Consider the following 12,616-nt stretch of genomic DNA (forward strand, 5'->3'; position numbering starts at 1 on the left):
CAACTGGATTACAGTGGAGGCGATACGGATGTGACAGTGAGTATATGATGATGACTGGATCTGTTTAGCTGAGTACAGCTTTGCTCACAACTGATGTAATTTGCACATAGCACATGGTTATACCATACATGCATGATACAACTACATCATGTAAAAAAACAAAAAAAAATTGTGTGGTTCCGATTACACTGAATTGTAGAATAGGTGAGGTAGGTAAAAAATTTTCATGTGTGAATATCTTCTTGCGGTAATTACATGTATGTTTTCCATATTGTCTCTTTTAAATAATGTAGAGCCATTACAGAATGGAAGAACAGTTTTATATTGTCTTTTTAAGTTGATGTCAGTTTCCACCTCCACTATTTGTTGTGAGACTTCACAATTTTTGTGATTTTATTTTTTTGTCTCAAATATGTTTTTTAAAAAAAGTTTGGGGTCAGCACTGAAAAACAAGATGGGGTTGGATAACCGGAACAAAACAATTTTTTTTGTTAGGCCTAATAGAACTGGTAATATTTTAGGCAGCAAGAAATATGAATTTTCCTCAAGACACACAAAACAAAAGTTGACAGAGAAAAACTGATTTTACCAATTAGTAATTTTTGGTGTAACCGAACAAATCAAAATCATGTGCATAGATACGATAAAGATTATCTATCTGGGATCGCGTAAGATTAGAGTAATATTTCTGCATAACTAGTGGGTCTGAACTCCCCGTTGCATACGTAACCTTACTATGAAAACCAGTTCCGGTGAAATTCAAATGTTTGAAAAGGAAATTCACGTCCTCTTGTAATGTTTCGAAATGTCCTATAAAATCGTATGTAATCTCGCACGGTTTACAAAGATCAGTCTGTGGCCGCCAGTGAATGTTAAAAACTTCCTTATTTGTGTACATTTCTGTTAAATAATCCACAAATTTGCCGAAACTTGAAAAATCATCCATTCCCCGCGATTTATAACGCCCTTTTGCCTCAAAACGCCCGCGATAGGCCGATAAAAGTCTTTCAAATGGATGTCGAACGAACACATACTTGAAATAACTGTTCATACGCTTCTTTCTCTCTTCGTCAGGGTATTCCTGTAATGATGGGATTCCCAAATTTTTGTTATGAAAATTTGGTGTCCATTGTCCATTACTGTAGGACTCTTTGAGATGACATAGCGTACTCTTCCAGTTTCCACTCGCAACTTTTGGAACCCAAAAGTAGATAATCTTGTATGCATCATCAACGAGAAAATGACTCGGCATTGGCGGGGTTGGCAGGTCGGGAAGACTGCCTTCTAACTTTTTACAGGATTCTTGCACTAATCCATTTCTCTTTCTATAGTTCTCTTCTGTGACCAATAAATACGCGTGTTCCTGTAGAACACAACAGACAAATATTTGTCTTAGACTTTGTTTTATTAAAGTGGCCATATGGATGAGGATTGGGTATTTATTTTGGATTTTTAATTCATAAAACAATTTTCATGGCTTCCTACTTGAAAAATCAATGTGAAACAACATGTACATGTAACTCAATAAATTGCAAAAGATTAATAAATGTGTAAAAATCTTTGTTATTGTACGTACAATATCAAACTTTTTACACATTTGTTAGCTTTTTCCCAATGTATTGAGTTACAAACACAGACTTTGTCAATGTTGTTTGACATTGACTTTTCAAGTAGGAAGCCATGACAAAACTGTCTTATACATTAAAAATCCAAAATAAATACACAATCCTCATCCATATGGCCACTTTGTGAGATGTATATGACATAATATTCCCACCATAGTTTTCAATATACAATCAATTGAGAGTAAATTACAAGAGTTGCTGGTCTTTTTGTGAAAAATACAATCAACTGATGTTTCAAAACTTAGGAAGTGTAATACATATAAGCTAGAATCCAATCTATCCTGAATTTTTTCTGACTTTAGACTAAACCCAGGACTTACACTTACCTACCCCAGATAGGACTTGCACATACCTACCCCAGATAAGACTTACACCTACCTACCTCAGATAGGACTTACACCTATCGGTACCTACCTCAGATAGGACTTATACCTACCTACCCCAGATAGGACTCACACCTACCTACCTCAGATAGGACTTACACTTACCTACCTCAGATAGGACTTATACCTATATACCCCAGATAGGACTTACACCTACCTACCTACCAAATTTTTGTGAAAAATACAATCAACATGTTTCCAAACTTAGGAAATGTAATAAATATAAGCTAGAATCCAATCTATCCTGAAATATTTCTGACTTTAGACTAAACCCAGGACTTTCACCTACATACCCCAGATAGGACTTGCACTTACCTACCCCAGATATGACTTACACCTACCTACCTCAGATATGACTTACACCTACCTACCTTAGATAGGACTTACACCTACTTACCTCAGATAAGACTTACACCTACCTACCTCAGATATGACTTACACCTACCTACCCCAGATATGACTTACACTTACCTACCCCAGATAGGACTTACACCTACCTACCTCAGATAGGACTTATACCTACCTACCTCAGATAGGACTTACACCTACCTACCCCAGATAGGACTCACACCTACCTACCCCAGATAGGACTTATACCTACCTACCCCAGATATGACTTACACCTACCTACTCTATATAGGACTTACACCTACCTACCTCAGATAGGACTTATACCTACCTACCCCAGATAGGACTTACACCTACCTACCCCAGATAGGACTCACACCTACCTACCCCAGATATGACTTACACCTACCTACCCTATATAGGACTTACACCTACCTACCTGAGATAGGACTTACACCTACCTACCTCAGACAGGACTTACACCTACCTACCTCAGCCAGGATTTATACACCACCTACCTCAGCTAGGACTTATACACCTAACCCAGATAGGGCTTACACCTACCTACCCTATATAGGACTTACACCTACCTACCTCAGCCAGGACTTACACACATAACCCAGATAGGACTTACACTTACCTACCCCAGAGAGAACTCACACCTACCTACCTCAGATAGTACTAACATCTATCTAACCCAGATAAGACTTACTCCTACCAACCTTAGATATAGGACTTATGATTGTAGGCTGGAATCCGAATATATGGTAAAACAATCCTGAAATTGTACTTATTTTAGATATATTTGGGATGTATGTTGTTCCCCAAAACCTTCTGGTATTACTGAGAATTATCTGAATATGTGGAGGAATGAGTACCCCAATAGCATATACCATGCAGTTTCACATTAGTGTTCACTGGTTCAGTTTGATACAACCATGCAGACACCAAGAGGAAAAACTGCATATTCTACACTTTATGATAGCACGATCACAATTTCTTGTTACTTTTTGCCTAAATGAGATTAACCACTGAAGCATATACTACAACTAGACGTACGTAGACACGTGGGTGCCAATGTTTTGATGTTTGTATAATTTGGTGTCTATGGTGGCATGTTAATAAGTTAACTTAAATACATAGATGTTATTTCAGTCACCTTCACTTGACCAGAATCCAAGGAAATTTTCCTGTCTGGAGGCAGTTTCTTTCTTGAACCAGGTGGATGACCTGACAAAAAAATAAACAAATAAAACTACATAAATTAAGATGTCAAAATATTTGCTGGAATGCTTGTGGTGTTCTCTGTGGCTATATTTTCATACATAATATAAAGCCAGTGAAACTGCAGCAGAATCAGACAAATAATCTAATTATAAATATTATTAGGCCTAAAAAAAAAAATAATTTATTGGTTCAGGTTACCCAACCCCACCTAGCTTTTCACTGCCGACCCTACTCTATTTTTTTATGTATTCGAGAAAAAAATAATAAAATCATAAAAATTGTGAAGTTTTACAAGAAATAGTGGATGCTCAAACTGACATCAACTGAAAAAGACAAATTGAATATCAAACTATTCTTCCAATCTGTAATGGATGTACATCTGATAAGAAGAAATAAACAATGGAAAACCTGAACTAGACACTCGAAGAAAAAAAAAGAAGAAAAATACCTACCCCATCTATTCTAAAATTGAGCGTAATTGGAACCACACAATTTTTTTTAGACTTTACATATGTATCAGTACCAGAGATTACCATTGTGCATGCATACTAGTGGTATTAATAATTTGTACTACAGTGCAATACCAAAAACATTTTTGCATACCTACATGCAAATGATATGCATGATCGTTTGTTGTACAAGAAAACACACTATTTCACAATGTCATTTTTTCAGAAATTTGCTGTTTCGGATAAACATACGTAATAATAAGTACAGAACCCCCATTTCACTACACTCATGAAAGTACAGCCACAGAGAACACTACAAGTACTTGTGCAAATACCCTGTGTACATTACAACTGCACTCATGTCTCACGGCCATGGGGCTAAGCCAGGGGTAAACAAATCATTTTGTGAACTGGTGGTCCTCGGACCAGTGCCTTAAAAAATCCAGTGGTCGTGCTGAAAGAATTAGTGGTCCAAGGTCCCACTAATGTGAAACATTAAATCTTACTTATGAATCTGTATATTCAGACAACTTTTTAACATAGTTATTAACAGTAAGGTACTGGTCCAATGGACCAGACAAGGTAAAATTTGTGTGGTCCGCCAAAAAAAATCGCTAGTCTCGGACCCAGGACCTGTATGCCATATTATTACAATGCAGTGTAAATACCACTAGTATGCGTGTGTAGGTAGTCACTGGTACATGTGTACATGTTAAATTACAACATTTTTAGCACCTTGTCATAAATATTTTTTATGCTTTGTCTTTGAAAAAAAAAAGATTTAATTTTTGATAATTTAAGCACATATAATTTTCATCAAACTACCAAACAATAATATATGGAGGCCAAGAAGAGGCAACTGTTGTATTGTATTTATTAAATCTATTCTCAGTCATCACTGTTTCCATAGCAACCATGAAATATTCATATACAATTTTAAAAATAACTCCGATATTGAATTATGTATGAGACTAAAATCTCAATAGCAAGTTTCACTTTAACGTTACGTTTAACACTAATGATACCTCCCAGCACACTAATCTAACAAGAGTATTAAACATGCTTATATTAATTTTCAATGCTGTCAGATGTTTTACAGTTGCAATCATCACATAGAATATATAGAAGTGGGCTAACTATGATTGAAGATATTCTTATACGTTATGACATGCCGTGTACGTTTAATCTTTACTTCTACAATGTATACCTTAAGTATTAGTAGCCATGTCAGATGCACCGAAAAATTTTCTGCCAGCTAGTTTGTGCAAACACAGACATTGAGAAGATAATATCTCCATTCAGAGAGGTCGGATTTTGATAAATAAAACATCATGTTTGTTCAGATTTAAAAGTTCCTTTTCACTGTCAAAGTATTTTTGAGTAGGTATGAGAAGAAAAGAAGAAAAAGCCCCTTGAAAATGTGATTTATTCAACAGCACATGGAGCTAAAAAAGTGGATATTTTCGCATGCCTCATGTATTCCGCAATTCAGACGGACTGGATCACCCGATCTCAACATATGACCCCTTGTCTGAAAGGTCTTTTAAGTTTGTGATGGGTCATATCCTCGTCCTGTTGATTTTCTGCTGTGATGAGACAATTTAAAACTTTCAAGTCAATTTTGGACCAGAAGCGATACCTCTGAGTTGAAATTTAGTGTTTCTTTTCTAAAATTATGTATTTGTTACTGATTTTGATCAAGCGAGTCCTCTGTTTATGAGTTTAGTTTTCCAAGCAAACTGTCTTTGCGAAAGTTTGTGTGTGAGCGTCAAGCCAGGCCATGATTAAAAATGATCAAAATGGCCGTAAACGACACAACGACACTAGTAGTTCTGAATGGCCTTAAATTGGTTTAAAAAAGTGTCTGACATAGCTAGTATTAGTGTTTTGTGTACAAGCAAATATCCCCTTCTAGTAAAGAGGATTAATGTACCGGTACTTTGCTCTAGGTAAGCCTTGCTACTTAAAGAAGTGATAGATCAAAGGAAACTAAAACTACAAAGTTAACAAAAGAAACCCAAGCAAACAAGGATATTAGTTCTACATGTACATGTATTTAATTCCATCATCCATGTCTGAACAAAATCATTGTCCTTGCATTGCAATGATACGCTTTTAATACAAAGTTGCACAAAAATATGTTCTTGTTTTGCCTACAGCAGACTTAACATCATAAATTAACCATAGCCAACATTTGGTTTTTTTCTGCATCTGTTACTAAGGGTTTTATTGTTGGGATTTGGCCTTTCTGAGGTAAAACCAGAGGTTTAAATCCTGATAGCCCACAGTTACTGACTTTTTTCAGTCCTGACCGAAACTTGTCCACACACTGTGTATACCAGGCTCAATACAGAGTGATCGTTGAACTTGTATCGCTCTCCTTGACTGGCTGGGTCGGAAAAAAATAGGTAAACTGACTGTCATAAATTTATAAATCCATATGAGCACTGCAACAACTAAAGCAGTCCCTTTACAGATCATTTTCCTTCAGATGTAGGCTAAAACAATAGTGAATGCCAGACAGTCAAAGGTATGAGAAACCATATTTGTAGTGCATACACACATGATACAGTCAACAAGTGAACGTGTACTCACTACACAAGATTGGAACACTGTTTTACCGGCACAGTGAAGACGCACAGTAAAAACACCAGTTTTCAAATGAATTCAAACTAAATAAATAAATGGAAAATTGATAAATACATAACACAAACCTCTGAAAGCAGAGACAGTGCTTATTAATATTCTAATTTGCATGTTGTATTGTAGCCTTGCTTTTGTTTGCAATAATTTTTTCTCCTTTCTATTTCATTTCATTTGTTTTTCTGTACAGAATTTGTGCACAGTAAACTCATACGAGAACAGAGACTAGATATGCAGAGAGAGAAAAAACAAAACAAAAAACAAACAGTTACACAGAAAACTGCAAATGAAAGCACAACTTACACATCGTAAAAGAAACAAAATGGGGAGTGTGGGCAACAGAAGACATAGTTGACAGTATGGTATCACAACTGACAAGGTGTCAACAACTAAATAAAATCAAGGATCAAATCAACTACCGAATCCAAATACTACAATTTAACTTGCCAAACAAGAGGTTGGCTAAGTTGGAAATCAACAAAATTAACTGTGCGGGAAAACTTAAAATCAATAATAATATGATTAGATGTCAGAGCTATAGGTCAGCAGGTGCAAACAAAAGGAAGGAAGACAACACAGCAAACAGATATACATTTTGGCCTATATGCAATATGCATTCTGGTAAGCATATGAGGAAGTTCGGGAACAGTGGTATGTGGGACAGATTGTAGACATAGACACTGAAGATAAAACAGCAGATGTATAGTTTCTCCAAGGAAAAGTAAAAATTCATTTCAATGGCCCTCTAGACAGGACAGAGACAAAATTGACTGCAAATTCATTCTTAAGGAGGTAACCACTGCACCGAAAGACCCTTTGTTGAGAGCTTGGAAAATTAATAATGTTGACGATATAGACTTGGCCTACCATACATTCAAGGAAAGATATTTCTATAGCTAGTACCACCCCTCAAGTCATCTCTGTTGTGCTAAATGTAAATGTACGTAATGAATAAAGGTTTGAAATTATTAATTATAGGGTCAATAGTTTCCATGGTATTCCTGCTAATTTTTCAGTTTGTAGCAGGTTGTAACTTGTTCAGTCTTGCATTATTAACTTTATATTAAGGTTAAATGTACTACTAATATTGAGTAAATCATGTTTATTTTGCTTAGTTATATTTTCAGGCCCTTTTTAATACCCAATTATTTGATACTTTCAATTTTTAAATGTAATTTACATATACATGTTTAAACAATTATTTCATCACTTTGCTGAATGTATGAATCAGTAACAAACTACATGAACAGAAAAATTTGTTTATGAAAATTCCTAAAAACCCAATATGGCTACCAATATAGCTGCCATTGTACATAATGAAAACATAAGGCTCTTCATGATTTTCAGTGTTGAAAATTTGACAAAATAATCTGAATATAATCTTTGATTTTATTTTTTGAATTGTGACAAAATAACTTTGTTGAAAATTTTAGCTCAATTGAGTGGATTATTTTGAAGTTAGCAGTCATCAAAGTTTTCAGATTTTGTCAGAAGAAATATTTAGCATTTTTTGATTTCCTAAAATTGAAAAATACAAGAAAATGTTTTAAAAATCATGTAAATATTGTTTAAATGGGTAAAACTCATTCAGTAAATTTTTCATGAGAATATGAATGCAGTTTTTAAGAAGTTAACTTCTGGTAAAATGGGGAAATTGTCACTTTTTAGAGATTTTCAACTCAAGTTTCTGAAAATTAAAAACGGACAAATTATAGCACGGTAATAGTGTAATAACTTTTGAAACGGTGGACCAATTTTAATAGTTTTTATTTTATTTTACTTCACTTTCTTATGATGATAACAGTTTAATATTGAAATATAACTATTACGGATCTTAATTTTTCATTGTACTCCCTACTGCTAACTAAGGGTTTTATTGATGGGACTTTAGCTACATACTGTGTACTCTGTGTTCAGATCAGATCAGAGTACTAGTACAAGTACCATATTCGTCCACTATGCAAAATTGAATGGCAAGCAAAAGTTTACGTCTAGTCTCCGATACACAGTTTATAAGAGTCAGTTTTAAACCACAATCACTACACCTTTCCAACTTCTCGGTAAGAACATCAAGTTCTACAATTCAACCTATGGGCATCTCGCTAACTTTCAGATCACTTCGAAGTTGGAGTTGTCAACTTCGTGGAGCATGGGGAGTGGTGGGGAGAGTTCTAATAAGGCGTAAAAAAAATCATCATATTGCTGTTGCTGGGGGCGTGGTCTTGTTGCAATTGTGTCCACATTTTTAAACAACATCTGGAGAATAACATGTCTAGAAACATATCACCAAATTTCAGCGCCCCCCCCCCTCCCCCCATCGACCAAGTACTTTTTGAGATACAAGTTTTTGACCAAAATACACATTTTTACAACCAATTTGCATATTGCTTTTGACATTACATGCTATGTTTTGTCATCTACATATTCCTAAATCCATCCCCATTAAATATCAATCCAAACTTTTCAGTAGTTTTGGAATTAAAAGATTTTTTACCCAAATATTCACATTCTTAGACCTAATTTGCATATTACTGATGGGATCTACATGTCCTAAACAAATCTTAAAAGTACATACCACTAATAACGTTCACTGCCAAATTTCAGGCCAGCATCCCCCCCCCCCAAATCACACCTGTGATGCGATCCATTGGTGGTGCTATGTTTATACCATAGCTGTCTCAAAGTCACTTGTTCTGTCTCGACCCCACTCCAGCTCCCCTCCCCACCCCATCCCCCGTGTGGCGAGTGCAACGTACATTACACATAAGGCTAGAGATTACACACATGCAGTTGCAGTATTTAAAAGTAAAGACGGAATGCTAAAAAGTGTAGAACATATTAATTTACATTTTCAGTAGTAATTATGTACAAACAAGGCTGAATTGACCGTATTTTTTTCTCACCTGTACGACTTGACTCCGAGCTCAGGATGTACATGATCATGAGTCCACCCAACATCATACCAATTGCTACCAATAGACAAAATCTACCGGCGTTCCTTGCTTTGTATATCATAACAACCATTGTGTGTCTATGTCTGTACAGCTTGCATTCAGCCCCCAAAAATGAAATCATCAGCGGGGTGAAGTCACGTCACCTGCACACTGTCGTCAGAATCTGAAAAACAACACAAAATACAGAAAGTGGTCAAATGGTGTATTTTTTAGTAAAACTATCGAAATTGAATCAGTATACTAGTATATGAAACTGAATCAATATGTATGAACAAAAACTTCTGAATTGGATGGTCAAGAAAAACGAAAAGTCGGAAAAGGAGAACGTTGAACGAACACGCGGTGAAAATTTGACATAATGAAAGCGCAACGTTACAAACTTCGCAACCTGTCTGTGGTCGAAATATGAAAAAATACAAATTAAGGTGATCCCAGTGAGAAGATATTTTTGTCTGAAAGTCCTACCGTGTCCAGTTTATCCTCAGAATTGGTCTTAACAGTCAATATATTAAAGGCAAAATACAGTGAAAAATATAATGATGGCGCCGAACTTGAACGTTGGCCTCGTGCACTTTCGGTACTGGCTGCGCACAAACTACGGAAACGTGGGAAAAATTGCAGGGAGAAAATATTTTTTGTCTGAAAGCCCTACCGTGTGCAGTTTATCCTCATAAAATCGTCTGAACAGTCAACATGGTCAATATACAGGCAAAATCCAGTGAAAAATTACAATGGCACATCTTTGGCTCTTGTCACTGTCGGCAGCTCGCTGGCACATGCACGTACGTACGTGAACTCATTTGCATATGTTTACATATTTTGTATTAATTACCATATGATTACGTTAGACGCGTTTCAACCAATGACAGCGCGCTAAATTATTTCCGAACGTAGCATTCGCGCGACACACCAACAAAATTCACGATTTTTTTAATTCAATTACGACTCGAAAACAACATTGGAGATGTCCGGTATTACATTTTTTACATTGTCAAATAAACTTGATCGTGTAGGCTGTGTGACTGAAATACAAATATTGATTCAAACAAAATATACTAAATCATTTGTCATTTCTTGTAACATTAATGGCAGTACAGAAAGCCCATGCCATGGCGAAGATTAATGTTCAACAGTTGAACAAAATATTTTTAATTCGATCCAGTGCAATATGCTTACAAACAACGACTAACATTCCATGATTGCTGTGATACATGTCATATAACTCAATAAATTATGCCTACGGCAAAAAAAATAGAGAAAGAAAAAAAGAAAAAAAAATGTTTCTAGTCAGCGTATGTGCGCATCACTTAAAAACCCTTGCATCTCTCTCTCTCTCTCTCTCTCTCTCTCTCTCTCTCTCTCTCTCTCTCTCTCTCTCTCTCTCTCTCTCTCTCTCTCTCTCTCTCTCTCTCTCTCTCTCTCTCTCTCTCTCTCTCTCTCTCTCTCTCTGAAGATAACTGCAGAGCCAATCATGAACAAGCTGGAGATGTCCGGTGTTAAATTGTTTTAAATAAACTTATCGTGAAGGCTGTGTGACTGAAATACAAATATTGATTCAAACAAAATATACTAAATCATTTGTCATTTTTTGTAATATTAATGGCACAGAAAGCCCATGGCGAAGACTCGGCTAAAGTTCAACAGTTGAACCAAATATTTTTTAATTCGATTCAGTGCAGAATGCTTACAAACAACGACTAACATTCCCTGTTTGCCCCACATACACACTTGCTCTAAAATACTAAATGAAAAGAACAATAACTGCCATAAATAGTAGACTGAGTGACAGGTTTGTTGAGAATTTAAAAAATAGATTAAAAATAAAAATAAAAAATCGCGTCGTCGCACCATTTTAGACAAACTGTCTTGACCAGAAACAATTCCTTTTTTGTTGTTGGCCTAATGTGATCATTTATTTTTTTATGCATGGATGGCAAACGGATGTAAGCTGACTCCGCGCAATCATCATAACATATATAATTGCACAGCACTTCCATCTGACTAATTACACACACATATCAGTGCACTTAAAGTATAGCTAATAGTAAGATACACATATGCATTGACTTTCCAAACACGTACTACAAATAAGAATTAAGATATGCCGGCCGGCGACACTTGTCTGTGTCAATTTGTACTGGAGTCGAGTAACCACGGTGTATTAAAAGAGAAAGTTGACACGAGTACCATTTTGCAGTAAAGACGGTAAAAGTACGCTTTACAACATAACTTGTATATGTATACCTTAGCATCGATCTAACAGCTAGGGTAGCAACTGACCCGTATCGCGTTATCGGTCAGTGTATTGGATCATGGACGTTCCTGCCGCGATCGCGAGCCATCGCTATGTTCGTTTTCATTGTCAGTCCATATATATCTATTGACTAGCTATAGAATACGTATGTACTTCACTGGTGTTTCACTTCTTGTTACTTTCAACTGCGACAGGTGAAGTCTTCTCAATGGCAACAAATATGTATATTTAGCAACCTATTGTTGTTGTGATCACGCATATTGAAAATTATCTGGCGATTTTATAACTCATTTCATATGGGCTAATGTGGTCCATACTTGGTGAATAAAGGACTGGAGATAAGGAAATGATCGGCAGATTAATTTTAGACAGGTCTTACCGCTGACTTCACTACAGCTGTATCCAGATCAGGTGTACATCATATTACATTCACATCTGTGTTACTATCCTGAAAATAATACTTGACAATAACAACGTACCGGTTATATGCGTAGTGAGTCATGCGCAGTAAAGTGATGTATGGAGGCCATAAAGGTACTATCATCTGCTGCCTCCGTAGCAATAGCAAAGTGTATGTGAGCGTGCGGTGCCGTTTCATCACTGTGTGTGTGTGTGTGTGTGTGTGTGTGTGTGTGTGTGTGTGTGTGTGTGTGTGTGTGTGTTTGGTTGCTCTTGTCTGTCTGTCTGTCTGTCTGTCTGTCTGTCTGTCTGTCTGTCTGTCTGTCTGTCTTCG

The 12,616-nt window shown here is 36.2% G+C and overlaps 1 protein-coding gene across 2 annotated transcripts; it reads right to left on the bottom strand.

The window, feature by feature from the left end:
- Nucleotides 1–348: 348 nt before the first annotated feature.
- Nucleotides 349–12,343, bottom strand: LOC144453049 (carbohydrate sulfotransferase 11-like). 2 transcript variants are annotated; one of them, XM_078144321.1, is made up of 4 exons: nt 12,263–12,343; nt 9,579–9,792; nt 3,516–3,586; nt 349–1,363 (listed from the first exon to the last, which is right to left on the bottom strand). In XM_078144321.1, the coding sequence occupies exons 2-4, from the start codon at nt 9,748–9,750 to the stop codon at nt 593–595; spliced, it is 1,014 nt and encodes a 337-aa protein (XP_078000447.1). In that variant the 5' UTR covers nt 9,751–9,792; nt 12,263–12,343; the 3' UTR covers nt 349–592. The 2 variants fall into 2 exon arrangements, with proteins under 2 accessions (XP_078000447.1, XP_078000448.1); XM_078144322.1 differs by lacking the exon at nt 12,263–12,343 and adding an exon at nt 10,282–10,381.
- Nucleotides 12,344–12,616: the final 273 nt, after the last annotated feature.

This window comes from Glandiceps talaboti, chromosome 23 (assembly GCF_964340395.1).
Source record: "Glandiceps talaboti chromosome 23, keGlaTala1.1, whole genome shotgun sequence".
Lineage (NCBI taxonomy): Eukaryota > Metazoa > Hemichordata > Enteropneusta > Spengelidae > Glandiceps > Glandiceps talaboti.

Excerpts from the sequence above, each read along its gene's own strand:
- LOC144453049 (XM_078144321.1), bottom strand. The coding sequence starts at position 9,750 with ATGATTTCATTTTTGGGGGCTGAATGCAAGCTGTACAGACATAGACAC. Across the intron at positions 3,587-9,578 it reads CTCGGAGTCAAGTCGTACAG|GTCATCCACCTGGTTCAAGA; the intron begins GTGAGAAAAAAA and ends TTTTTTTGTCAG. Across the intron at positions 1,364-3,515 it reads TGGATTCTGGTCAAGTGAAG|GAACACGCGTATTTATTGGT; the intron begins GTGACTGAAATA and ends TGTGTTCTACAG.